Source organism: Colletotrichum costaricense (assembly GCF_030867565.1).
Source record: "Colletotrichum costaricense strain IMI 309622 chromosome Unknown Scaffold_28.1, whole genome shotgun sequence".
In the NCBI taxonomy this organism is placed as follows: domain Eukaryota; kingdom Fungi; phylum Ascomycota; class Sordariomycetes; order Glomerellales; family Glomerellaceae; genus Colletotrichum; species Colletotrichum costaricense.
In genome coordinates, this window is record NW_026848257.1 from 62266 (window position 1) to 88825 (window position 26560).

The 26560-nt window shown below is 49.6% G+C and overlaps 11 protein-coding genes across 11 annotated transcripts; 7 read left to right on the forward strand and 4 right to left on the reverse strand.

Annotated features, from left to right (window-relative positions):
* Positions 1–656: 656 nt before the first annotated feature.
* Positions 657–2567, forward strand: CCOS01_16140 (uncharacterized protein; the record flags this gene model as incomplete). Its single annotated transcript, XM_060464277.1, has 1 exon — positions 657–2567. The coding sequence occupies one exon, from the start codon at positions 657–659 to the stop codon at positions 2565–2567; it is 1911 nt and encodes a 636-aa protein (XP_060305041.1).
* A 1377-nt stretch (positions 2568–3944) lies between these two features.
* Positions 3945–4640, forward strand: CCOS01_16141 (uncharacterized protein; the record flags this gene model as incomplete). Its single annotated transcript, XM_060464278.1, has 1 exon — positions 3945–4640. The coding sequence occupies one exon, from the start codon at positions 3945–3947 to the stop codon at positions 4638–4640; it is 696 nt and encodes a 231-aa protein (XP_060305042.1).
* Positions 4641–5214: 574 nt separating this feature from the next.
* CCOS01_16142 (uncharacterized protein) lies at positions 5215–6279 on the reverse strand (the record flags this gene model as incomplete). The annotated part of the gene is made up of 2 exons (XM_060464279.1): positions 5215–5938; positions 6008–6279. The coding sequence occupies 2 exons, from the start codon at positions 6277–6279 to the stop codon at positions 5215–5217; spliced, it is 996 nt and encodes a 331-aa protein (XP_060305043.1).
* A 1024-nt stretch (positions 6280–7303) lies between these two features.
* Positions 7304–8377, forward strand: CCOS01_16143 (uncharacterized protein; the record flags this gene model as incomplete). Its single annotated transcript, XM_060464280.1, has 1 exon — positions 7304–8377. The coding sequence occupies one exon, from the start codon at positions 7304–7306 to the stop codon at positions 8375–8377; it is 1074 nt and encodes a 357-aa protein (XP_060305044.1).
* Positions 8378–8953: 576 nt separating this feature from the next.
* Positions 8954–9382, forward strand: CCOS01_16144 (bet V I allergen; the record flags this gene model as incomplete). Its single annotated transcript, XM_060464281.1, has 1 exon — positions 8954–9382. One exon carries the CDS (start codon positions 8954–8956, stop codon positions 9380–9382), a length of 429 nt encoding a protein of 142 aa, XP_060305045.1.
* A 293-nt stretch (positions 9383–9675) lies between these two features.
* Positions 9676–10880, reverse strand: CCOS01_16145 (carbonic anhydrase; the record flags this gene model as incomplete). The annotated part of the gene is made up of 4 exons (XM_060464282.1): positions 9676–9731; positions 9921–10129; positions 10191–10365; positions 10427–10880. 4 exons carry the CDS (start codon positions 10878–10880, stop codon positions 9676–9678), a joined length of 894 nt encoding a protein of 297 aa, XP_060305046.1.
* A 3085-nt stretch (positions 10881–13965) lies between these two features.
* CCOS01_16146 (uncharacterized protein) lies at positions 13966–15486 on the forward strand (the record flags this gene model as incomplete). The annotated part of the gene is made up of 1 exon (XM_060464283.1): positions 13966–15486. One exon carries the CDS (start codon positions 13966–13968, stop codon positions 15484–15486), a length of 1521 nt encoding a protein of 506 aa, XP_060305047.1.
* A 427-nt stretch (positions 15487–15913) lies between these two features.
* On the reverse strand, positions 15914–18064 carry CCOS01_16147 (alternative sulfate transporter; the record flags this gene model as incomplete). Its single annotated transcript, XM_060464284.1, has 12 exons — positions 15914–16185; positions 16242–16326; positions 16387–16450; positions 16513–16700; positions 16761–16961; positions 17052–17103; positions 17172–17315; positions 17378–17449; positions 17516–17583; positions 17646–17748; positions 17808–17876; positions 17943–18064. The coding sequence occupies 12 exons, from the start codon at positions 18062–18064 to the stop codon at positions 15914–15916; spliced, it is 1440 nt and encodes a 479-aa protein (XP_060305048.1).
* A 1212-nt stretch (positions 18065–19276) lies between these two features.
* CCOS01_16148 (alpha-ketoglutarate-dependent sulfonate dioxygenase) lies at positions 19277–20466 on the forward strand (the record flags this gene model as incomplete). Its single annotated transcript, XM_060464285.1, has 3 exons — positions 19277–20190; positions 20258–20337; positions 20399–20466. 3 exons carry the CDS (start codon positions 19277–19279, stop codon positions 20464–20466), a joined length of 1062 nt encoding a protein of 353 aa, XP_060305049.1.
* Positions 20467–20801: 335 nt separating this feature from the next.
* CCOS01_16149 (uncharacterized protein) lies at positions 20802–22334 on the reverse strand (the record flags this gene model as incomplete). The annotated part of the gene is made up of 7 exons (XM_060464286.1): positions 20802–20921; positions 20988–21279; positions 21346–21716; positions 21792–21820; positions 21939–21995; positions 22053–22089; positions 22146–22334. The coding sequence occupies 7 exons, from the start codon at positions 22332–22334 to the stop codon at positions 20802–20804; spliced, it is 1095 nt and encodes a 364-aa protein (XP_060305050.1).
* Positions 22335–24829: 2495 nt separating this feature from the next.
* On the forward strand, positions 24830–26550 carry CCOS01_16150 (uncharacterized protein; the record flags this gene model as incomplete). The annotated part of the gene is made up of 4 exons (XM_060464287.1): positions 24830–25076; positions 25138–25847; positions 25902–26326; positions 26385–26550. The coding sequence occupies 4 exons, from the start codon at positions 24830–24832 to the stop codon at positions 26548–26550; spliced, it is 1548 nt and encodes a 515-aa protein (XP_060305051.1).
* Positions 26551–26560: the final 10 nt, after the last annotated feature.

Genomic DNA, 26560 nt, shown 5'->3' on the forward strand with positions numbered 1-26560 from the left:
GTGTTGGAATCTTTTACGCAGATAGGCTGTGCTAGTCCGGAAATGCTGCCTCAGTTCGCCTTAACAAAACCGCTGCCACTGTCTGCCGCCCGCGTCGGCCAGACAGAACACATCATGAAACCAGGCCCAACGTACTCAACATACTCAATATACAGGTCGAGTTACTATCCACAGCACAGGGGTTCCGGGACATCAAAAGTGGAACACATCCCTCCGTCGTCCGCAGTCGTCGGCCGGTGGGTTTAATCTCGGCGTTTCGTCACGCATGATTGGTCCTGCTTGAAGCGAAAATCCGACTGCAGCAGCTTGATGCACAGACTCGCGGCTTTTCAAAGAGCTTTATGCTTGTTCGGCTGCGCGAAAAGCCAAATCTTCTTGCGTTTACGTAGATACTAATGACTTGTGATAGGGCGAAGGCACCGCTGCGAATGGATTTAATGGAGCTCATCAACGTTTCACCCGCAATGGCATCAGCTCCGAGCTTCCGTGGGAGAGGCCACTAAAGTCCGCATAGATCATTATAAGAGAAGCACGAAGTGATGGCATGACGGGAGATTTGGTCTGCATCCAAATCATCATACTATCAAAACAAAGAAAACTTGGCATCCTTTCAACAGTAATCTAGTGTTATTTACATCGCCTTCGCCCTCTTCACGATGACTGCTATCGACTCAATCGCTGCCAAGTACAAAACTGAGCGAGACAAGCGATTCATCGCTATCTCTGACAAACATGGAGACCGCCTCAACTTCAGAACGAGTTCTTTGATGAACGATTTTAGTCATGACCCTTGGGTCGACTACGACGCCCTTGCCAAGGAAACTCCGCCTCTAAATAATGGCTCCGAGGTTCGTTTCCTCGTCCTCGGTGCCGGCCATAACGGCATACTTTTTGCCTACCAGTTGGTCGCGGCTGGAGTCAGTCCGGCCGACATTGTCATTGTAGACGAGGCTGGCGGCTTTGGCGGCACCTGGTACTGGAATCGTTATCCTGGCCTGACCTGCGATGTTGAGGGCTACTGCTACTTGCCACTCCTTGAGGAGACAGGATTCATTCCGAAGCATCGCTATTCCAAGGGTCAAGAGATCCGTCAGAACGTTGAGCTGATTGCGGAAAAGTATGGAATCAAGGGTATGTTCTGCACCAAGGCAAAGGGCGCCAAATGGGACGACGTCCAGAAGCGATGGGCTGTCACATTGAGCCGTAACCTGAGCCAAAAATATCAGCATCTCAATGGCGATTTTGTCGTCCAGGCACAGTTTCTCATGCCCGCTGGCGGCCTCTTCTACTCGCCCAGCGCACCTGATGCTCCTGGTCTCGGCGTATTCCTAAAAACCCGGGAAATTTTCCACACGGCTCGTTGGAACTACGAATATACCGGCGGTTCTCAGATTCAACCTGACTTGGTCAACCTCAGAAACAAGAGAGTGGGTATCATTGGCACCGGCGCAACGGCTGTTCAGGCTGTTCCCGAGCTGGCCAAATGGTCGAAGCAACTCTATGTGTTTCAGCGCACGCCCTCATACTGCGGACCAAGAAAGCAAGTCGAGACAACCCCGGAGAGCTGGGACATTGTAGCTGGCCGGCCAGGCTGGCAGGCTGATCGCATGAGAAACTTGAACAAGTTTCTCAACGACCACCCAGAGGTAACTCCTGCCGATGACCTCCTTAAAGACGGATGGAGTAATGCACGCACGTTCTCTGGACTCATTGGAAGCCCCCGGGCGAAAGATATCACCCCCGAAAGCGTTCCTCAGCATCTCCAGCGGATGTTGGAACTCGACGCGGGAATCTCAACTGAGCTCCGCAAGCACGTCGAGCGCGAGGTGGACAACCCGGAACTAGCTGAAAAGCTGAAGGCCTGGTACCCTGGCTGGTGCAAGCGTCCGACATTCCACCAAGATTACCTCAAGTCTTTTAACCGCCCCAACGTCACGCTCGTTGATACCGATGGTCAGGGTATCTCAGGCTATACTGACAAAGGTATCTTGGTCGGAAAGGGCGACCTGGCCAAGGAGTATGAGGTCGACGTTCTCGTACTTGCGACAGGTTTTGCAACGACGACTGCCGTCAATGGAGACCCAGCACAAGTCCTTAACATGCCAATCCGGGGCCGCAACGGCCGCGATCTGACGGAGAAATGGCAAAGCGACGATTTCGCCACCTTTATGGGCGTGGCTACTCACGACTTTCCCAACCTACTCTTCTTTACCGCCAAGGGTGCCACTTCCTCAGCAAACACAACCTACCCCTACACAGTCGGAGGCAGATTAGTCGCTCACATTGCCAAGACTGCCTGCGATCATGCTTCTGATATCAACAGGGTTGAAGTTGAGGTAAGCAAGGAGGCGGAGCAAAGTTACACGGAGAGCTTGAAGCCTTACGCTCCGTGGTATGCCCCTGTGGCATCCTGCACCCCGACATACTTTACAGATTACAAGGATCCCAAGAAAGAGCAGAAGACAAAGGAGCCATCTGTAGGCTTTAGTATGGGGGCTGTGGCTTTCGAACAACTTGTGGACAAGTGGGCGGATGGCAGCTTGGAAGGGTTTGTGGTGCAAGGCTGAGAGTGAACCGTATTATTTTGCTAAAAGCCCAAGATCGATATATCTTATCACTTCCGTCCCAATTAGATACAAATAAGCTGGTCTATCGTGAAGAACAAGAAATTACAACGTAGAATCAAGCGATCTAGGTACTCAAAGAAGTGGAGAGCTAGATGGACGCACTGCTCTAAGGAACTTTCATCAGATAAGAGGCAGTATACTTGTAATGCAAACAGGTAATAAGGCCAATTACTAGCGGTGATGATGTTGTAAGTCTTAATTAGGAAGTTTTCAAGAACAATTGAAGTCTAGCATCCTTCAAGCGGTAGGATATTAAGGGGAGTAAGTGAAAAACCACTCAGATTCTAACTTCTTTTCAACTTGACTTTGGTGTATCCAAGCGTGCTATGAATACCTTACTGTGGTCCAACTAAAAGTCTTTTGTCATCTACTGGAACCCTCGCTACTATAGAACTCTCTAATTGATCACATCTCATCTGCACAGACTTTGAACGGTCCAATTGAATGACAATTTTGAGATACAACGTTTGATAGAGTAAGGTACATTAGCACCGTAAGTACTAGCATAACAGCATCATGCTTAATCCTCAAGATAACATTTCATACCGTTCTAGTATCACACCTCTTGATCACTACAGTGTACACATAAAACAACTGATCGTGTTCTGAGGCACTCGTCGTTGCTGGGACAACGCGTGACGCTAGGGGGTTTTATAAAAGCACTTGCCTAGCTTGGAATGAGAACAGTAAACGATTATCGAAGGTATTAAGAAAGAAAGTGACTCACAGAGATTGTTATAATGTTTGCCACTGCGAGCGCGGTGTATGTAGGGGAAGCACAATTGGGGTCTTTAATAAGGTACGGAGTAGTCAAAACAATCTTCCTGGCTGTGAGATCTTCTCTAGGATAGGTCGAAATATCCTTTCTTCCGCGTCGATCGTAACACGCAAAGAAAGTTCATCCATGAGCTTAATCTTGCAGTGCGCTTAAGTAACTGTCCATTTGTTGGGACATGCTTCGAGTCTGGAGCGATAATCCAATCGCGCGGGGCGCAGAGACGCAAGACATTGAAGCACCCAATGAACTTCCAGCTTTGCTGAAACATCAGGTCAGACCAACATTGTGAATGTTCGGATGAAACAGCCCTCCAAGCGCGTCAACTATCAGTACTAGTGCAATGGGTGATAATCCAAAACAACACTTGTCACAGGCGAGTTTGCGCACAGCCCTCCCCAGAACAAACCAGCAGGCAACTAGCGCACGGATAGTTCAACCAGCTGAATAAAGATAGAGAGTTTTCCTTGCAGGTAAGCCGGCGGTAAATGTTGAAGCTCCATCCGACCACCAAGCTATCTGCATGCAATATCACACACAGAATGTCTTCAACCCCCGAATATCAGCCTTTTCTCAAATACTCGGACGACCCGACGACGGAAGAGCCTACATCACCAAGTCGGCCATCAACCCGTCGGAACGCGCTTTTCTCTCACATACTTGTACTCATAGGCACCTCGCTAGTATGGGTACTGATTTTCTTCCTGTTCTTTCCGACACCAGCTGCGACGACCGCGTCCCATGACGCTGCACTTTCCCAACCATCAGCTTCGTATAACTTTGGCCAGCGACACAACATAACCACTGGCAGAAAAAGAATCTCTTGCGGCAACACGACAAAAGAGGCAAGGGCCAAAGGCTGTAAATACGATGTCCTGTTGAATCACTGGGTCCCAGCTCAGTGCTTTGACAAGGACTCGGTCGACGAATATCAAGAAGATGCTAGCTGGGGTGCGTTCGCGGATAAGAATATGACGCAGCAGTTGACCATCGATGAGATGTCAGAAAGAGACTTTTACTGGACGTCAATTCGGGATCATATCAACCACTGCGCTATCATGTGGCGGCGCCAATTTTACGCCCTTTACGACGAGCGGGCTGCAATTGACACCATTGTCACTAGCCCTGGGCACACTGAACACTGCTCACAGTATCTCATGGATGCCGTGGATTCGAAATGGAAGGAACCGACGAAGACAATGAGAGGGTTCGCGGGTTGCTGGGTACGCGAAACATAGTTCTTAATGCGACGTATAAATCAAATTCCAACTTCAAGCAGGCGAGGGTCACCGCGTGGGTGTAGAGGTTGAATGATGGAAATGAATAATTATGCTACTTATGTCTGGTTTCCATTGGTTTAGCAAATTTACAACATGCATTAGGGTTCAGCCTCAGTGTCTCTAACGAGCCCCCGAAATTCGGTTGAACCTAGCGTGCGAGACATGTTTGCAGACTTGGGTAGTTGTTATGAGTATACTTCATAATCGAAATCATGTCTTGGGCTGTTTTGTTATGGGTGGTGTTGAATTGAAATTGCCTGCAGGCAACTCGTAGCGAGACAAAAAATACCCGCCAGGACTCAGAACCAATCCGCTATCAAGTGGTCTTGGGAGTCTTACAAGTTGCCTGGTTGATAGTTCGTAAGACTTGTAGGACTTTCTAGTCTTGGAATATGTTCTGCCCACTACGGTGGCCTGGTGTATACATGATTCACTGGTTCTGCCTCAGCGTCCAGACTCTCATGCGAGTGCTGTATCATTGTTGCTGACCAAAGTCCAAGAACTTCTATTACCATCAATCATTTCCGTTCCATCAGCTCCTGCTCTGTTTTCCGACAAGGCTGTAAAGCATGGCCCAGGCAGCATCGACACTCTCTGGGATATCCACATGGACTACAAAATCTTTCCCCTTTGGCCCATAGCCTTCTCCGTCATCCCTGAGGCGAGGAATCTCCCCCATAAGTAAATCAATAAATCGGCGTATGCTCCACATGCCACCTGACGTCTTATGGGCGCACCACTCGTCATCAAATACAAGTTGAGCCATGACATCCTTGTCAACAAGGCCCTTCGAGTTGTCGATGAATTTTACTTTGGGGGTGAATGTGGGCCAGCTCTTTATCTGGGGTAGCACATCACTTTCTCCATCGTATGCCCTTTGGAAGGTGGCCACCGTTCGCCTTGACATCGTCGGGTCTTGCACTATGACAATGGACCTCGGACAGTAGACTCCACAGGCCTCGAGGACTCGTTTTGACTCGGCTGCATTCCCTCCACAATTTGTAGAGCGGTCTTCGACTACAACCAAAAATTTGTTCGTATCATTTGGCTGAATTGTTGCTTCCACAGTTCCGACGTCATGGGTCTGGACTCCGTACCAGCGCTCAGCTATGAGCTGCAGTACACGCGATTCAGCCTTTCCTTGCACTTCATCGGCAAGCACGCCGTAGACCGGATGGTTGCTGATCGCTTCATAGAGAAATGGCGTCGAGTGACCGATGCCACCACACAAGACCAGAACTGTGTTTCTTCCCTCTCTAAACACGGGTGTCAGCACTTGTTCAAGACGATGTACTTAATCGCACAGGATCGTGGCATCTGTATACTTGGAAATTTGTTCTTTTGACCTCAAACCATTCGTAGTCACAGCTGAGAAAACTACATCCGCAAGTGACAAAACAGAAGAGGCACAAAAGACAATAACATCGGTTGCTTGGTGCTCTTCTACTTTGCTCGGGGCAGCAGGGTCCGGGAGAGAACGGAAGAACTGGTTGAGACCGTTCACATCTCTGATCTCCTCATTTGAGAGAAAAGAGGAAAGGATATTGATTGAGTAAGCAGCGTTGGCCATTGAAGCGAATTGGCTGGCATTGAGCATGATGACAGGAAGAGAGAAATGTGCGTCGAAGATATTATCTTAGGTAATGAGGGGGTGAGACATTATCAGCTGCTTACGTAAAGTGAATTTCCATCCAGCTTCGGTTGCTCGCAAAACCAGGTGTCTTCATACATTATGCTCATCAACGAACTTCATAATCGGTTTGCTCATACCTTGCTTTACCATTGCATATCCGGAAGTCGTCCACTAGCCTTGATGTTGTGAACGGCAGTCCGCAAACCTTCTGGGGGCAATCAAAACTAAAACACCTCCCCAAGCTAAGATCACTTCCCTACATCTTCATTTGACAATCAACATGGAGGTATTGTAGACTACAACAAAATAATGACGCCATTAATTCCTCTTGCAGCGTCTTACAGTTGTGCAATATTACACGACTGAACACATAACACGCCGGATGATAGGGGTGTGCCGCTTTCTTATAGTACACAGAGCATACTGCCCCATGCTGTTACATGAGTCTGATCGGCGGAATTTGACAGAATTGGCTGCGGAGTTGATCTGACGAACCTGATTTTGGAGCCCAGCAACTCCGCAGGCCGTTGACCATCTGTGGATCTTTCTACGCAAGGTACATACAACTCCGCTAATCACTTCAACGTGCAAGCAGCTTTTGCTTGCCAAGGAGCTCCTTTTAAAGTATGACACGAACGTTTCAACGCGTGGAGGCAGTCGGACTTACATGGAGTTGTAGATGAACGATTATGAGACAGGTACGGAGTAATGGTAAGGCCAGAACATGCTTCTCTGTGGCATCAACAACTCCACTCCACGAGTGCTTTCACCTAACTTAAAAACGTCACAATTCTTGTTCAAATCATTCGAGACTAACAATCTACCTACATCATCCTCTTGTTTCATCAAGTTCTTGAATCTAACGCTCACTCCAAAATTGGCACCATAGTCTTTATCAACCTTCTCCGCCATGGCCTCCCCTACGTCAACCCAAAATCGTGCAGTTTTTCTCCAGAGCGTGGAAGGCATGAAAACCCTTAGGGCAGAAATGCAAATTCGCTCAATCCCTGAAGCGACACCCGGAAGTGTCGTTATCCGCGTTCTGGCTGCGACTGTAAGAGCCAACTCGCCTAGAATCTATCGAGACCCGCAAAGCGGATATCCGCTGCCTTTCCCCCTCGTCCCAGGACACACCGCTATCGGAAGGGTGTTTAAGATCTCTTCGGATGTCACCATTCTGAAAGAAGGCCAGCTTGTCTTCTTTGATCCCTACATTCAGGCACGCGATGGGGGTGGGTTTTATGTCTCAGCCATGATGGAAGGATTAACTCCCGAGAGCTTCAAACTGTCCCGCGGAGATTGGCGGGATGGAACGTACGCAGATTACGCCAAGCTGCCGATTGAGAACTGTCATGTTCTTGACGACAGCCGCTTATTGGCTAGTAAGAGCCACGGTGGATTGGGCTATACTATTCTAGACTTGACACATCTATTCAGCATGCTCGTTCCATTTGGGGGGCTATCAGATATCGGTATCAAGCCAGGAGATACCGTCCTAATCGCCCCAGCAACTGGTCGCCACGGATCTGCCGCGGTACATCTCGCCTTAGCATTGGGTGCACACGTTGTAGCGATTGGCCGGAACCACGGCATTCTCTCAAAGCTTGCCGCAATGAACCCTCGCATCTCGTCCGCGACTATCACCGGGGATACTGCACGGGACACCGACACTATACGCAGTGCATGCGGTGGTCTGGCTGATGCATTCTGGGACATGTCACCGGCCACAGCTGCATCCTCAACTCACTTTAAGAGCTGCCTCGAGGCACTCAGGATCGGGGCGCGCGTTAGTCTCAGTGGCGGCGCACCGCTTGATGTGAACTTTAGCTACGTTGACATACTCTTTCGCGCGCTTACTGTCAAAGGCACGATGATGAGTACTCCAGAACAAACGAGGCGACTCATCAAACTTGTGGAAAGCGGCATCCTGCCACTTGGGGATAGAGCTGGCATGGGTCCAGTCAGAGCGTTTGCGTTGGAAGCTTGGGAAGAGGCTTGGGATGCCGCAGATCAGAGGAGAGAACCCGGGGAAATCGTTATTACCCCTCAGGCACCGAAATAGATTGATAACAAGATGCATGGTGTATGTTGACAAAGTAAATGGCTCCTTCCTGTTTATGATTCACAATTGGTCATCTTTATGTTCCTTTGTGACTCCTGACATAGTGTCGACTTTTAGCAGTTGCCAGTATTAGTATCTACTCACAAATGGAAAACTTCAGGTACTAGAGACTATTGTTGAGCTATTCTATTTCTCTTATGCCTTGAAGAGATAACGGAGGAAGTTCATACATTATTACTCACCATAACTCAATTTATAGAAGTATATTAGATCAAGCAGTTAGTTAAGGAAACCCGGCGTTTGAAGCTCGGATCTTATCTGCGCCAAGCCCGCCAGCAACGTCCGCCATCGCTCTGTCGCAACCCGCGGGCACTGGCCGGGGGCTAAAGAGGCATCCCACAGGCTTGATTGATCATATCCCACCGGCTGCACCAGACTTCAAAAAGACAAACTACCGGCGCACATACGCAATATGTTTCCAGGGGCATATTGATCTCTTTGATCTAATCAAAGCATTGTCCCTCAAGTTAAACTCAACCTCATCTCAAATCTCCCACTGCCGACCGTTCCGGCACCATGGCGCAAGACAAGACGAAGGAAGTTGTGAGAGTGATCGACGCACCAATCGCCGACATTTGGGCAATAATTGCAGCCTTTGGTTCCGAGAAGCTTTGGTTTCCCAATGTTATCAAGTCCAGTCTTGAGGGATTCGGTATTGGATCAGTTCGCACTCTGACCTTCAACAACGGCCATGTGGTTCATGAACGATTGGAGATAGCCGATCCGGAGACACACACCATCACCTACCTAATTCTTGACGGCGTCCCAAACACGACGAACCCCCGCGGAACGCTGCAATTGACAGCCGTAAGCGAGGACAAAACACAATTCAGTTGGTCTGGCGCTTCTGAATGGACGGAGCCAAGCTTTCAACCGGTTCTTGCCGGAATGTTGGAGGAGATGTTTAACGGGTGCATGGATGCTATTGAGTCCATTTTCAAGTAGCCGGGAGGACAGCCGTACATGACTTGGTTATTAAACACCTATGAATACATTAAAATATGAAGGCCTCTAGGCGACTAAGCGTATGGGACTGAAAAAGTAGGAATGCAAGCGTTTAGAAAGTTCTCCTCCAATAACTGACCATCGTACCCACTGCCCATTGTCCATTAATACACTCCTTCGGTTCAATGATGCCTAGCGTCCGACGCAGCATTCCTTACGTCAACATGTGGATTGTTAACTTTTGAGCCAAGTTCTCTACTTTTCTGCAGGGTGCTAATTATTGTTCAATTGGCCTAATTCCTGCGCCCGCCCTTTTTGCCCTTCTTGCACGGACTTTCGTCCACGGGATCTGCGACTGAACCCAAGTTTAGCGACTTTCATGTCTCACTTGGCAGAGCTTGTTATAAGAGCATCGTTTCCAAACCTCAAAAGCTTGGCAGCTTCGTTGGTCGAGTTTTCGTCATGATAATAGCTCCCACTGATAATAACAAAAAAGTATGTTCAATTGCAAAGATCATCTAGTAAATCTAGTTCGTACCTTGACCACTCTCGATAATCTTCTTGAGGCTCTCATATGCATTCTCCAACAAGTTCATTTCACCGGGGCTGTTCTGGGTATAGCGGGCGTTGTACTTCATGATGCTCTTCGTCTTCAGGTAGGTCGCAATGTCGAGGGGAATTGGGCTTCCAACAACGTTCCACGCAATGGACTCGGTGCAAGGAGGGGTTGTGAGAGAGCCTGTGTATCTTTGGCACAAGTTAGACTGAAGCTCGAGGAAGCTTTTAAGGATTGGTAGATGGAACATACTGGTAGATGGTGTTCTTTGAGATATGCTGAGCCAGGCTGGTAAAGTCCAGAGGTCCAGTTGCAGCGTGTGATCCGAACTCGGTGACCTTGTCAACGTTCTTGAAGACGGCGGCCAGGAGGGGGTCCGACTTCTCGGCGACCTCGATAGGAAAGCCAACGACAGCGAGAGAGGATCCTGAGTGACAATTAGCAATGTCCGAGGGGATTGCGAGGAGTCAAACATGGCGAGAATATACCGTTTCCTATCTCGGCTTCCCAAACGAAGTGAACCTCGAGGGGGAAGTGCTCGCCGTTGATACGGTGTTCACTAGGGGTGTGGAAGTGGAATTGACGCAAGTTGAAGGTCTTGCCGCCATTCTTCATGGTGCCGTTTGCGCGGACCTCCAGGAATCCAGAGAGATTCTCGAGTTCACCTCCCTCGGGGTGCTGGTCCGGGCTGAAGGTGATGGTAGAGCCTTTGATCTGCTTGGTGTTTGACTGTTGAACGTTGATGGGAGACTGGCTTCTTCCCAGAGCACAGGCAGAGTTGTTGGAGCTGATGGAGTGCCAGTTGAGGGGGCCATTCAGACCATCGAATCCGAAAGTACCATCTGCTCTTTTGAAAAGCTGATCCTTCTTGAAAAGGCTGGTTCCATGGTGGCAAAAGGCGGCGACCGCAGGAATGAGGGAGAGTAGAGTGGCAGACTTCATGATGAGAATGGAGATTGTCCAGAACGAGCGATTGTATGGTAGAATACTAAAAGAGTGACTGGTTCTCAGTGAGAATGAGGTGAGATGTGAGTGACTCTTTGAAACATCAGATTAGACAGCGGCAGATCTAAAGGTAAATATACACCAGCACTGCAGAGTGGTAGTTAATCGTAAGGAGCGGGAAGCTATGACAATGAGATGCGATATTAATTTCATGGAGCCATGATGGCACCAATCTGCGTAGAAAGCAACGTCTTGGCAGGTTTACCTGGTCAAGCTGCAAGAAACCCAAGCCCCTTTGAGATCTGGCAGGCTTCTGCCAGCTACCTGCTCGAGGATGGAAAGGGCGGACCTCTTTGCGAACACGTGCTTGGCAATGATCAATCGCGGACGGAACCAGGGGGGATACTGGCAGGGATAAGAGTCAGGACATGGGAAACACATCACGAGAACGGAAGGAGGCCCTCTCCACGCCCGGATGAAGTCAGGCCCAGGAAGCACCGCGAACGCTGCTGCGAAGACAACTGGAGAAGGACGCCGAAAGATTGGCCGGAATAGGTTGTCATCAAAAAGTCAAACTGGCGAGCGCTTGGCGCAAGGCGTCGCAATGCTAGTGGAGGTAGGTATTACGGCGTTATCCCGCGTGAACACCACATCCCGCGATATTGAGTAGACATGTTAGTCTTGGCCAAATAGTAGATGGTGAAGCTTGGCCAAGACGAAGAGTGATGAGAGGACCCTCCAAGGGCTCCAGTTCAACAATGCTAGAGACCCAGCTTTGGCGTCGAACGCAGAATGTCGAGGAGACCCATTCGGCGCCGACGCATGTCCGTGAGCGGCTGACTCGCCTTGCTATTAGTGGCCACATGTTCATTAACCTCTGTCAGCCATGTTCAAGAATAGCCGCCGCTCGCTGGGGTAGGCTCAGGCAAGTGTTCCTTAGTGATGAAATCGTCCGAACTCGCTACAGCGGACTTGCGAACACCGCACATGGCAGAGAAGGAGTAGGGCGGAGAAGATGGGACTGGAATTCGGAAGATGTGAAGAGCACGAGCAGCTGCCAGCCCGTGACAGTGGTGGGGTTACTAGTTAGGACCGTTGGTGATGCGACGACGCTGACGCCAAGGATTGGGGACAGGGCTCCGGGGTTCCCAGAGCGCGCGCCTTACTCGGTGCGGCAAATGTAGAGAGGCCCATCGTGAGTTGAGGTGAGGGCTAAGCGGTCGGCGTAGACGCATGTAAAATGCGCTCTGCCTGGTTGATGCTGGTCAAGATAAAGTTTAGGGCCCAGAAGAACTATGCGCCTGGGTCATTATGGCTCTTTTGATTGGAGCCTACGTCGCCAGAGATGAACCCGCAGGTCGGTCTCTGGCGAGCCAAGAGTCTCCAAGACTGAAGGGGGAGGGGCTCGCTCGTGGACGTGCATCTTTGGCACACAGCCACGTTGCCTTGCGACCTTACTCCTGTGTACTGTGTAGGCAGTGTTGGATGGCCACTGCACCACGCCGTAAGGTAGACTATAGCATATTGGGCCTTAGCATACCGGTGTCCTGGTTCGGCAAACGTAGGCGAGGACTGAAACTAGCTTTACCCGCCATGTGTACAGCGTAGGTATCCGTATGGAGAACCTACGGTCCTGTGCTTGAGCCTGGAGCGCAAGACGATGATATTAAATGTTGCCAAGGCCATCGCAAGTCATCTTGGCCCATCTCAACAGCCACGAATGCTATGTCTTGGCAAATATATAGCTGCGGCGTTTTCTCGATGGCCCAAGAAAAGTCCAAGACTTACCCAAGACCTCCCAAGACCCGGGGCCATAACCGACATTCTCCATCGGGCATGGCGGCGCCGTTTCTCCGTGGGTTGGAGCGGGCGTACCGACACCTTGGAACAGGAACCGGGCGGCACATCTGAGCACTGACATGCGCCAGCGGCATGTGTCTCACTCTCGAATAGCAGCGCCTGGGAACCGCCTGGGATTCTCGTATCCTCCCGTTGGTTCGTTGTTGGATCCTGGCCATCCCCTGATACTTGCGGGTACCTTCACACGAGACGAAACTGACTGCTTGCGGCTGTGTAGGCATTTGCATGTACGTGGTAAAGACGATGTGAAGCAGAGTAGGTAGCCCAAATTATCAATCAAGATCTCACTGGCTCCTGATGCGCACGGCTTATCTCTTAGATCAGAAGAAAGGAGAGCAAGCGATCCTTGGGTTGGGAAGAAACTTTCATCTATTCCGTCATCAGCCAAGGCTTGCGAAAGACAACATGCAAATACCTTCGCGAAGTAAAGTAGCTAAGGTAGGCTTCATCCCAAGGTCTAGGAATACTTGACAATGGCTTTACAGACTTACTTTCAGCGTGCACTTATTGTAATACTCGATTAGTCTCATCCTCGTTCATCCCAACAATCCATCAATCCATCAGCAGCTCTCCCGCTACTTACAGTACCTTACCTTACATACTATGTACACTACGTAGTACAGTCCCAGAGTCTCAGAGTGCAAAGTCGAGAGAAAATAGCCTGCCCAGTGCAGCTTGCCGAGATCCCTAGCGTGCAATAACGTTTATGTCTTGGCACACTAAATTCAGGACTGCGGCACTGCGACAGATGAGGGCCGCCACGTAATTGGTTGCATTGATCGGGCCTTGACTCCAAGGTTTCCGTGCAGGACTCCAGGCGGACCAGGCCCCAAGCCCAGGGGACAGCGGGCGGCGGGTGGACCTTCTGAAATCTAGAATTCTGGAGAGAAAAACATTATTCCAATTTTCAATCTCCTCCCACATCTTGGCTTGGCGCGGCGGGTTCCTTCCACCTGGAAATAGGTCAGGAGGGCATTCGTAATCCAGAAACACCTCAACGCTTCCCATCAGTCATCCAAGCTGTTTAAAGAGAACAACACAGCTCAGCGGGTTGCAGACTTGGACTAGCCCAGTCGGCCAAGCCCGAATCCTCGCTCATCCTTTCAACTTCAACAACACAACATACCAGACCCGTCCTTGGCAAAACTCTCACATTCACACAAACGGATACGGATATACACACTCACACACATTCTCATACCTATTTCCGCCCTGGTTATCCATGTCGCTCTCCCTGTCTCCTCTGCTCGACGCACTACCGACGGACTTTGTACCCGAGTCAAGCGGACTTGTCCACCCCCGCCCAACTGTCACTGCCTCGCCTGCGTCGTCCATCTGGAGAGATCTCCCCGAGGCTGTATTTCGCCAACACGTCGTTGCGTTGGAGAAGCTGACCAATGCTGTTCCTGTCGACGCCAAATCCTTCCCGCTACCATCCCAACTGACGGCTTCTTCTGACGGGTCCGCGAGAGCTCGTGCTAAAGTGCTTGCAGATGGCTCTCCAGAGACCATTGTGACGGATGTCCATCACCGAGAGTCCGCGGAGCAACTCAGAAATCCTCGTCCCCGCCTGTTGACAATTGCCACGGAACAACGCCTGGCAGACGATATTGCCTACCTTGTCGCCGTTGGAGAAGGAGCGCAGTCCGTTGCTGCTGCCACTGTCCAGGAAAGTCGCATAAAAGTCGACGTTGCAACTGGAGGCCTCGATGGAGGCCCCAATCAAGATCAACAAGCGCTCCCAGCAGCAAGTCTCAAAGTCACCATCGCCTCCGCAGATGCGATCGAGCCCAACTCCCAGGCTTTCCTACGCTCTGTTTTCCAAATACTCTCTGCCCCGCCGCTTGCCAAGCCCTTACATAGCCTCTTGGACCTGGTCATCCGGCATCATCAAGCTCGCCTTCTCAACCGTCTTCGATCCGCTAAGTGGAAGAAGCCAACCTATCTCTCCCGTACTCACAAGAAACCCCTGTATGCCGACTTCGCCAACCTCATCCACCGTGCACAGTTCCTTTACTCCAAAAGAGAATCAACCGCGCGGGCTGAGCTAGAAAGCCAACTCTCGGAGATGGCCGCCCTGCTCGAAGCTTTTGAGACGGAATCAGACGACCACGAGAAGCTAGTCGAAATCGCTAAGTCTAGCTACCAGCTTTGCGCGTCACCCCTGATCGCAAATTATCTCGAACGCTTACAAGCCATCAGGGCAACAGCGCAAATTCAGGCTTGTCTCAAAACCTTGCGTCAGCTTGAAAAGATCGCAGCCTACTATCGCATATGTCAAACTCTGACTGATTTGTCCCACACACGTCCAATAGTCTTCAACAGCGCTAAGCTCGTTTTCTTACCTCCTTACGAGGCAGTGCCTCTAACTCTCGCCTACCAGCCGTGGGCAAAATCTACCCACGTGCATGCAGAAGTCATTCTGTCTGTACATCATGACTTGGAGAAATCTGACAGTCCTTGGCACAAGCCAAGATGTCTAGGCGCCTCCAAGTACTTTTGCTACCTCTGCTTCTTGTTCATCCGACATCATGGGACCTATTTTGCGGCCAATACGCACGGGGCTTGCTACGACCAATGGACTATCCCAGACCTTGCGGACTATCCTCAGCCCCTCGCAGACCACTACAGGAAAGTTGTGCGAGCAATGGATGAGGAAGTTCAACATCAAACGCATGGCGCGACATGGAGACCGGAGCCGATGACGAGCCGGGAGAACTTGATAGGACTAATAGACGGATAGATTTGATAACATGAGTTCTGCCCGGGCCTAATCTGATCCAAAGTGTTCCAGGTCAGACTTTTGCCCAGACTAGTCCCACTACGCGTGTTTGCAAGTCATGACTCTGCCGTTTACGTCGATTGTTTCGATGACACAGCGCCCGCTTGAGGTAGCCACGATTCAGGCACGCTCGAGCCCCGGTCCACCCAATGGATTTCTGCTGGCTGATCTCTGCAAAGGCAGTGCCCCTCGATTCGAAATCGAGCGTGTGAACTCCGTAATAGCGAACTGGCGCCCGTTATCTACAAATGCCTGTGGGAAAGTCAGGCTTGCCATTGGCATTGACGAATTACCTACGCAATATCCATCATTCACTGACCACGCCCCTGAGCCCCTTCTTACTCAGAAGTCGAAACCATGCCACCCCACTCTCTCGCCAGCATACCCATTAATACTGATAAGAGAGCCCTGTCCGATTCAGCTTGCGCTTATTGAGAATATAGTACTGGACATTGGCCCAAATACCACAAGCCGCAGCGGCAGTAGTAAGGCCTGTTATAACTGTCCATCCATTGCGATACTTCGGTGCATCCTCTTCTCTGAACAGCTGCTTACCAACAATACCTGAACAGTTGGCAGCCATAATGAGGATGGCCATGGTGATAGAACGTTCACCGGCGGACTCAGCGTTAGCCGAGACCCAAGCGCCATTGACAGGATCTGCAGTGTGCGTCAGTTACGTGATTCGCCATTTAAAGACGGGAATTTGAACCTACGCCAAGGAAACGAGAATGCCGTTGACAGAGTCAACATGGCAAATCTCGCGTCGCGGCCGGCATCTATGAGCAGATAGTTGCCAAGCTGTGTATTATTAGCTGGGAGCTTCGCCAAGAAGAAGCACACGATAAAACATCAACTAACATTGAAGCCCCAGAATATGAATAAGCCTAGGAACACCCATGGACCACGGACTCTCGTTTTATCGCTGCGAAAATCAGTCATTCTGTTTTGTTTTGATGGTGATCACCTTGGCACAGAAGCGCTTACGCAGCAAACCCCCATAAGAGGTTGATTGGAATCAAGAGCCAAGCACCGACTGAAACCATGGCATTGGACTCCAATCTCTCAAACCCCATCGAGTTCACAAGAGAGGGCGCATAGGATGACAGAGTAGAAGATGGTGCCAGGGCAGCAATAGTGAAGATAACATGGGGAATGAGTCTCCAGTTCGTTAACTAACTCCACGTGAGCGAAAAGTCGGTGACGCCTGTGGTATTAAGGAGTCCAACACGTACCGCTGATCTCAGCTCTGACCAGCTAACCGAGCGCTTCGACTGAGCCTTGGACGGGTCATCGATCATGACTCTCTTATACAAGATCTCTGCTTCCCGTTCTGAGAAATAGCGAAAGCCGAGTATGGATACTGGGTTGTTGACTTGGTTAGGAAAGCAAGCGAAAAAGGCGATACCGACCAAAATCGTGAAAATTCCCTCGAGCTAGCACTCAGTCGTTAGTCTTTCTCCAAATTCCCCTCTTTGTTACCGACCAAGGTAGCATCTTTCCCCTGTAGGCCAAACTCAACTTACGAGAAAGAGCCACTGCCATCCAGCAAGTCCAGCAATGCCTCTCATGTGCAAGCTTAGGGTGCAGACTTTATCAGCTCTTGCTCGAGATCGACGAGAACTCATTGTTTGTGATCGACTTACATCCCGTACGCTATGAGGCCAGAGCATGCGGCAGCTAACATGTTGCCAATGAAGAACCACGAGAACCTTTTGCTCGTCTCATCTCTCTTGTACCAGCGCGTCATCGTGAAAAGAGCTGCAGGAATGAACCCTGCCTCGCAAAGGCTACGAGTATGAATTGTCAGTTTCTTCAGATGATACTTCTTAATGAAGCTATCCGGGCTTACCCAAGGAGGATTCGAGTCACCATGTAAGCACCCAGCCCTTTTTGAAATGCTTGAAAAGTCGCAACCAATCCCCTGTCCACTTGTTAGTATCACTGAAAGGCTATGTCAGTCTTCCTACAAAAGCTGAGGAAGTGTTACCAGGCCACGATCTGTCCTCCAATCCAGAGCGTTGGTCCAATACGGTAAAGAACTAGGTTGCTCGGTATCTACGGGTCATATCAGCTGAATGCCTGAGATAAGGTACGGTGTTCCAGTTCCATCTACTGACTTCCAGAACCACGATGCCTGCAGATAACAACTGTTGGCCAACATTGAATTGGTTCTGTGTGATACCAACATCTTTGAGGAAATAGTCCGTCAAGGCATTGCCACTGCGTTTGGTCAGACATTATTACAATTTAGGTTGATTATGCTTAGGTAGTCTCCGTACATGTTGCCACGGTCGAGCTGTAGAGCAAAGAAAGCGAGGATCAACAGCGGCATGATAATCAAATCAATTCTGTGAGTCTCACAATTAGCTTCAATTATCTGGAGCCAAAGAGCGTATGACTATTGACAAACTTACTTTCGCACCAATTGTCGTTCTTCCTCCGGGCTCCAGTCAATATTGGGATTTTCGCCATCACTCTGACTTTCTGGGCTCTTGACCACCATCTTGACTTGCTTTTCGTCTATTGTGGCTACCATTGTGAAGAGCTGAGAGAATGTGGTAGGCCGTGTTGGTTTCGCAGACGTCGACTCGAAAGCAAAGCGTCGGAGAAACTCAACATGGCAACTTGAACCTTTGTATATTCTCGAACAACTACGGATACTCGGCAATGCCAAAAGGCATTATCGAAAGAAAAAAATTGTACCCTGCCCCTCATTGATCCCGGCTTACCTTTTCAGGTCTCGTCTTGCTGTTCCGCGTCCCACATAATTATGTTGCAGCTGTTAAACTCGGACTTCTTGCTCTGACGGAACAGAATGTTGTCATGAACGCAGCATTTCCGTGGAGAACTGAATAAATACCACGCTTCGCAGAGCCAATCTGTCGGTTCGTGTTCAAGTTGCCACATGTCTTCTGGGCCGACACTCGGCCGTCTGCCGTCTCGACGTATACGATGACCCACTCTCGTTGATGCCATCGTCTGGATTGCTCACGCCATCGACGGTGACCCCTTAGAATGCTCCAAACTCACATTTAAGCATCCACCCTCTTCGCAGCTAGGCTTAGGTAAGATACTGACGCAATCGGCTCTCGGGATTGCGAGTGTCCTTGGTGCCAATCGGACGGTCAATTTACTCGGGAGCGGCCGACTTTCCAACTATCGCGGCATGCGCATTGCCACCGCGCCCCAGAGCGTCGGCCGTGTTCCGACACAGGTGCCTTACCTTAGAAAGTCGCTGTCTCCAAATCAAGCGGTCTCTTGAAATGGCTATACATCTTTCTATACAAGCTCAATTTGCCGATGAAATTCCCAAAAGCGAGGAAGTCTCCTTAGATGAATGGGCCGCCTTTCTTTTGGTCGGACTCTTAGACATAGGAAATTTGCTGTTAAATATTGAGAGCACCAACCACTTTTTCCAGGCACTTTCGGACTGCAGGAACATGCAGTCATAGAAATGTCTAGTTCGCAACTTAGAAAGCGCGGAAGAAGGCCAACCTATATGTCATTTTAGTGTATGACACCTTTTTGTCGCCCGCAAATCAGGAGAAAGCCTGACGCGTCTCATTTCGAGGTCAGATCGCGCAATATTCAGATGTTGACTTGCTTGGTAGCACAGAATGAGGGGAGATTGAAATGTTGTTCTCGTAGTTGAAGTAACGAGGCCTTGTGCTTCAATCAATATATCTCTCGGACACGACATCCAGCTAATTTCAGTTTCAGTCTTCTTTCAGGGACATATGAATTCACTATGTCGAATTTAGAGTCCAGACAGCATGTCTCCCCAGACTCAGGCTTCCCGATCTGCTTGCATCCGCACTTCCATCCCAAGATAAGAGATCATGTACCTCCTGAGCCAGTTCGAGAGGAGAAATTTCCGGAGAAGGATAGGGCATCCTTCGCCGATCCTGAGAAGAAAGCCCTCCTCTCAGCTGCGAAGAGGTTTGATTTGACAGAGTCAATCGGCACAGTATTGGAAAGTGTGCAGTTATCACAGCTCTCTACACAACAACTGGACGAACTTGCACTTCTTGTTACTGAGCGCGGGGTTGTCTTCTTTCGGAGCCAGGACCTGACAACTGATGGTCAGGTTAAACTCTTTGAGCATTACGGCGCTCTCGACCGTCATCCCGCTCAGAAGGACTTGAAGTACGTTGTTATCAAGGGCAGCCGCGAGGATCACCGTGAAATACTCAAGTACACCCCTTGGCCCTCTGGCGACTTCCACGCCGACACATCCTTTGAGATCAACCCTCCATCCTACTCCTTGTTGCGTATGGAGGAGCACCCCGACGTCGGCGGTGACACTGCCTGGGTCTCCCAATATGGACTTTATGACGCTCTCAGCGACGCCATGAAAAAGTTCGTTGACGGACTGCACGCAGTACACACCTCACGGCTACAATACGACACAATCTTGGACCTGTGGGGTACTGGTCCAAACCGGCCTCCCATCGATTCACACCATCCGGCTGTTAGGACCCATCCAGTCTCCGGTCTCAAGGCGCTGAATGTCAATCCAGGCTTTGTAACCGCCTTCGCTGAGCTCAAGAAGTACGAGTCTGACAAACTTTTGGACTTTTTCTCGTACCACATCCACTCTGCCGACGATCATGCTGTTCGGTGGAAGTGGGAAGTGGGCAGCGTGGCCATGTGGGATAATAGGTGAGTTGGACATAACCAATTCATGTCCTCGTCAACGTTTTCTTTGTCCTGAACTCACCCTGCTTAGATGTACAATTCATCGTGTTATCCCGGGGACTTACGATGAACCGCGTAAGGGTATTAGAACAACCGTATTTGGTGAGAAGCGTAAGTTTTGTCATCGCACTCTGATTTCTTCGTAATTCCGTAAGTCTAATGGCACAATTAGCCTACTTCGACGTGAGCAGCGAAAGTAGACAAGAGCAGGTAGCAAGATTAAGCACTCAGCCAAGCTGAGGCTTGGTGTAGAGGGCTCAAGAAAGGCCCGTGAGAGCAGACATGCACACGCGATTACATTAGCCAAAGCTCGGAGACACGATGGTATTTCAACTCTCCACTCTCCTTTACTTATCGGCAATCTGAATTCAGTCGAATTCGAACTCTTCTTTCTGTGATTCTAGTATAAGCAATGGACCTGCTCCTTGAAGTCCGTCTTGCGCAAAATACATTATCTATCATCGGCACAATTCCAACTTAGATATCCTCATGATTCTCGCCCTCAACCCAGCACCCAGATCTGGCCCAGTGTAGTACTCAACCAGGCCTTCTCCGGCACTTATTTTGTCTCTTCTTCATTCCCGTGTAATCTTCCAGTTGGTATGTACGTGTATCGCAGTACTGGTTTGCTCTCTGGTCAGTTTTCGTTGGGAATCGCCATCGTCATTGCTGCCCGTCTCGTGCTCCTTGTCATTCTTGAGAAGTCAGTAAATCTCTCCCAGCATCTTATAAGCGGCTTTTTGGAAAAATTGACAACTAACCAGTTCTATCCATGCTGTGGACTGACCAGGCTTGGGTTGCACCTTGATCTGCCCACTCCGCGATCCCCTGTTGAATGCGCTTTGGCTATTGGAGTTTTCGAGCGAGGAGGACTTGTACTTGGCTCTCCACCTGAGGTAGAAGGGGCGAAGCATAGGAATATTGATGCAAAGACCGGCAAGCATGAGCTCAACCGTGCAGAGCATGAATGTAGTCAAGGAAGTGCCAGTCAAATTGCCAATAAGATCGATGACGTAGATCTGCCAGAATCGAACGATGCCAATCACACAGCATCTTCGCTACGTCAGTTCACCGAGCCATCGATAGCAGTATTGATAGGGGTCAGGTGGGTTGACTCACGCTAAGCCGAGAGCAAAGCAGGCAATGACAGCAAGCTTTTCGGTTTTCCGCATTTGTAATTGCCAGACAGTCCAGATAGGTAGAATCACAATGAACAGGTCGGTGACAACGTTTGTCATGATAATGCACTTGAGTACCAGGATCTGGTCCATGCAGTGACCGATTCGCTGTACTGTCCATTGTTGGGAAATCGGATCACAGAGGAAGATGAAGACAAAGGTGAAGACCAAAGCCCATGCAATGACAATGCTGCCAATAAAGAAGATCCACCACTTGAGTTGAACAGAAAAGGCTCTATGATAGAACCAGAGCTGACTGAGCTTCAAGGACGCCAGTGCCCATAGGTAGATAAGCGTGAAAGCAAAAGTCGTCTAGCACACTTTTAATCAGGTATTGTTCGTAGAATGAAGAGTTTGGGAGAAAGTTCCTTTGCCGAAGTAGATTACCTTCAAGATAAACTGCATGTTATTGAGCACTGTCCAACATGGTCAGCGCCTGAACATTCAAAGTGACGATCGCAAGTCCAATAACACCTTCTGGGTTGTTGACTACTTTTTCAATGGCACACCAGTCGCCTTAGAGCATTCACTTACATTTTGGATACACGTCAGAGTCAGGGTCGAAGTTGTATCCGACACCAGACGTAAAAACTATGGTCTCAGTCAGCATCCCATGCTTCCAAACTGGAAAGCCATGCCATTATATACCTGCTGCATTCATGCCTATTGTACTGCCTGATAGAAGCTGTGATTTCTATTAGACAAAGTACGAGACGCAATCATCTATCAGTCGTAACTCACGCAAGCAGCCAAAGCCAAGATATCATCTCCGCCAACGCCAATTCCACGATATCTGCCCCAGAGTCGAGCAAACACTACCGCTGCAAAAACTGCCCATAGAAAGCAGATAGCTATGAGCGAGTCTCTTGCGCTAGTCGTCATCGGGATATACATGGGTGGCGGCGACGCCAGCGTCGCTGGTGTAGCCATCGAGGACAGTATTCGATCGGGGTTTCGGTTTCAACGAGTCGATGAACGGGATATGCGTGATGATTGTAAGCCAAGTTCCGCAGAGTACTTTATAAATGGGAAGCATGGACAACAGATACACTAGAAGGAGATATATTGACGTAGAGTGGTAGTTCTAGCTCATGGGGTCGCAGTAGTTAAAGTTATGACGCTCAGCCACTCATAGTCGGCGATATTTTGTGGCCCTAGCTAGGTTGAATTTGATCATTAATTTCAGCGCTCTGTAGTAGGCAAATCCGGATGAAGATCTCCGGCTTTTCGATTTAGCTGAAGCCGGGAGACATGTTTTCGGTTGCCGAGCTTTAAAGCCCTGGTTCCGGGTGCACCATCTGGTGTCACCAGGACTTTGCCTCGTCCTCCTGTGGACCACCGTTCCCAGGGTTTGCCAAGCCGTGACTCGCGGAGACCCATTACTGATTCTGAAATATGACTGCACTGAAGTTGAAGTAGTGGTTTCTGTTTCTGGGTACTCATTAACCATGACGCTCCGCAAGTCGTGGGACTTTCTGTGCCGGCACTTAGGAGGCGCTCACGGCATAAACTCAACTGACAAGGATTTGACGAAGTACGAAGTTCCTCATCTCCTTCTCCTCTTACATGCGTGTGAGAATTGGCGTCTAAAATAGAGGCATAGAGAAGCGGGAACGAAATAGTGATACTTTGGAGTTCGATCAGGGATACTGCTCCTCTGAACTTTCGGGTGGTAATGTCTCGCTTGAATTCTTGATGAATTTCAGGAGGTATATGGAATACGTACAGATGAATACTCCTTCAAGCCTGTTGATTCTCTGAGCTCCTGGAGCTCGCCGTTTCCCAACCATGGGTAACAAAAATCACGAATGCTTGGCATCCGCTGACCCCTGTATTCTCAATCCTGCAGCGTCTCTCTTCGGTTTTAGCCCTTATCTGTCGCCGGTGACCATGGACTCACTCCGCTCAGTCTCGCCAGAACGTCAAAAGTTCATGTTCATAACCAAGTTGTGTTATAGTCGGATTGGGCAAAGAGAAGCGGGCTGGGATTAGCACGAGGCCGCCCAATAGGGTGCTCACAAATGACTACGTGTCCGGAAAAATGTTCCAAGCAGTCGATCTTCTCCTCAAATCGAAGTGAAAACCTTCGGTACTCGAATGAAGGTTCACAGATCATTTCTAATGAAGAATCACATCTCGGCAGTCGGGACCTGCACACGATCAGTTTTCCGAAGGGAGGCTGTCTTAGACTTGAACACATGCTGAAGCAGTGATGCTCGATAGCCATGTTTCGCTAATCAGAAGTAGTGAGATGGCAAGCATTCAGTCACTCAGTGTAGAAATCTTTATCACTTGACGAATCGATCGTCGTGCGGGAACCATGACTCTCCATCATGGACAAGATCCATCCATCAGACTCGAGTTGGCCATCAATTTGGAGCAGGCGTCTCTTGATCGCGGGGGCTTTGAGTGAGTGTTTCCCGGTGTTTTTCATCGTAGAAATATCCTCTCAGACTTGAACACATGATAAAACGGTCCATATGCGGGTGTCCACAAGTTTTTTTTGACAAACATCGCCTGTTCATATTCAGCGAGAGAAAAATGCTGACCCCGACTGGATGGTGAACCAAGTGTCACAAAGTTCCTAAAGTGGAGAGGTAGTGGATGTGTCTCCATTATCTACCCCCGGTTCGTTCCATTAGGGCTCCCTGTGCGCTTGAAGATCTTCGAAAGATTCGTCTTAGTGCCGTGTGCTGGTCACGTTGCATTCAGGCGGTATCTCTGTGCGTCCCATGGTGATGTCCTGGGCTCCTGACAACCCTGAGTCCTGGCAAGCGTATCTTCAAGGATAAAGCTGTACTCCGTCGCGCGACCGCGAATCACGTTTTCTTCCTCCCACGACTGGAGGGTGAAGGATCTAGATCATGTCGTCTCCATCAAGACTAATGTAAGGTATACGGGAATGATCTTGCTTACGATCACTTTTCTCCTCTAATGCCACTAAGAGCCCCGGTTCAGAGTGTGTCGCCTGCTGCACTTCGAGGGGCTGGCCTAGTCACGGTATATGCGTCAACGGTCGGTGCTGTTGGCTCATTTAGGATTCTTCAACGGGCACTAGATTTCCCATCTCGGAATTGTGGGTCGCCCCCGCAGGCTCGCTGCACTAGTAAACGCTAGTTGGCTCCTCTCGTCAAGGTCGCTCCTTCTCTCAGGGGCTCGTTGTGATCGTGCTTTTGTCTTGATTTCCAGACGGGTCGCAGAAGCTGCTCTTTCAGCCAGTGAGCGCACGCCTTTTATCAATGTTGCAATGACTGGTGGGCCAAGATGATTAGAGCTGCACTGCCTGGGTGGTGCAGGCAAAAACATGTATGCAGTATTTATATATCCATTGGAAAGGTAGCTGTCACATAAACTTGCGCTTAGCAGAGGTTGCGTCGATAACACTGCCCTCTTGTGCACACTCAGTCCATCGATTTGTGTCCGAAATGGCCTCCAATGCCATCGTAGATGGTCTCAAGGCTGCCCTGAGTCTCAATGTCGTCGCCTACTTTATTGTTCTTTATATCGCTTATCACATCGCCATAGCCTTGTACAATATCTCGACATTCCACCCGCTAGCGCACTTTCCTGGTCCAAAGATCGCAGCTGCATCTTACCTGTACGAAGCGTACTATGACTGGTGGCTGCTTGGCAGATATGGCAAGGTCATTGCACGGATGCACGAGCATTATGGTAGATTCGACGAGAACCCTAGTCTGAGACATAATTCGCTGCTGACCAACATGAATCACAGGGCCCATTGTCAGAATAAACCCGGATGAACTTCATGTTTCTGATCCCTACTTCACCGATGAAATATATGCTGGTCCCGGTCGTGTCCGCGACAAGTGGCAACATCAACTCAACACCGGCGGCGCAGGCCCTGTCTCGGTTACCGGCTTCTCCACCGTCAATCATGAGGTTCATCGAATGCGCAAGGGCGCTTTGTCAAAGTTCTTCTCGCGCCAGCAAATGCTCAAACTTGAGGGCGAAGTGCAGGAATTTGCCCAGCTCACGGCAGACAAAATGCTCCGCTCAGCGGGGAAGGAGCCATTCGACGTGAAGGAGGCATTCAATTGTTTTACTGCGGATATCATTTCCCAGTATGCTTTTGGAGAACCCATGGGCTTCATCTCTCAGGAAGGATGGGAGCCCAACTTTGCTACTTGGGTGAAGTCCTTCTTCAAAAGTGCTTATATGATGAGACACAACGCTCTTGGTCGTAAAATGGCTCAGGTCATGCCAATGATGGCTGATTACTTAGGTGAAGACATCAAGTCTGTCATGAGACAGATGAATGTTGTCATCCCCGGGTATATCAAGGCAGCTCTGAGCAACCCGGAAAATGGAAGAGTTTTTGCTGATCTCATGGAATCTAAGACACTTCCCGAAGAAGAGAAATCATTGTACCGACTTTCTGGAGAGGGCTTCAACTTCTTACTCGCCGGTACCGAGACCACTGCTGTGAGAATGGGTTCCTTCCCGTTACGTGCCATGTTGCTAACTATTGTGACACAGGCTACTCTGACTGTCGTGACATACTACCTTCTCGCCCAGCCCCAGACCTATGCTCGCCTTATGGAGCAGTTACATGGCCTCAACCCATCGAACCTGAAATGGACAGAGCTCGAGCAAAAGCCTTACCTGTGGGCAGTCATCCACGAGTCTCTCCGCATGATGCCTGGTGTGTCGCACAGATCTGCCAGGATTGCCCGTGAGGAGGACTTGGTTTACAGGACCCGTGACGGTAAAAAGGAATGGCTTATCCCCAGAGGAACTCCCGTTGGCATGACATCAATGATCAACCACTGGAACGAGGAACTCTTCCCAAACCCCGGGGAGTTCATTCCTGAGCGTTGGTTAATCGACGGCAAGCCGAATTACAAGCTGGAGAAGTTCCTCCTTGCGTTCGGAAAAGGTAGTCGCTCATGTATTGGTGAGAAGTAAGTGCTTGTTCAGAAACCAAGGCTCTCAATTCTCAATGCTAACGGCGCCTCTCAGCTTGGCATACTGCGAAGTTTATCATATGGTGGCCATGATGGCTCTCCGCGTCATACCGAGATCCAATTTGTTTGAAACCACAGTCGAAGATATCTCTTACGACCATGATCTCATCGTCGTACAAACTAAGAAGGGCTCGATTTCTGTCAAGATAAAAATTACCTGAGATGTGTTTT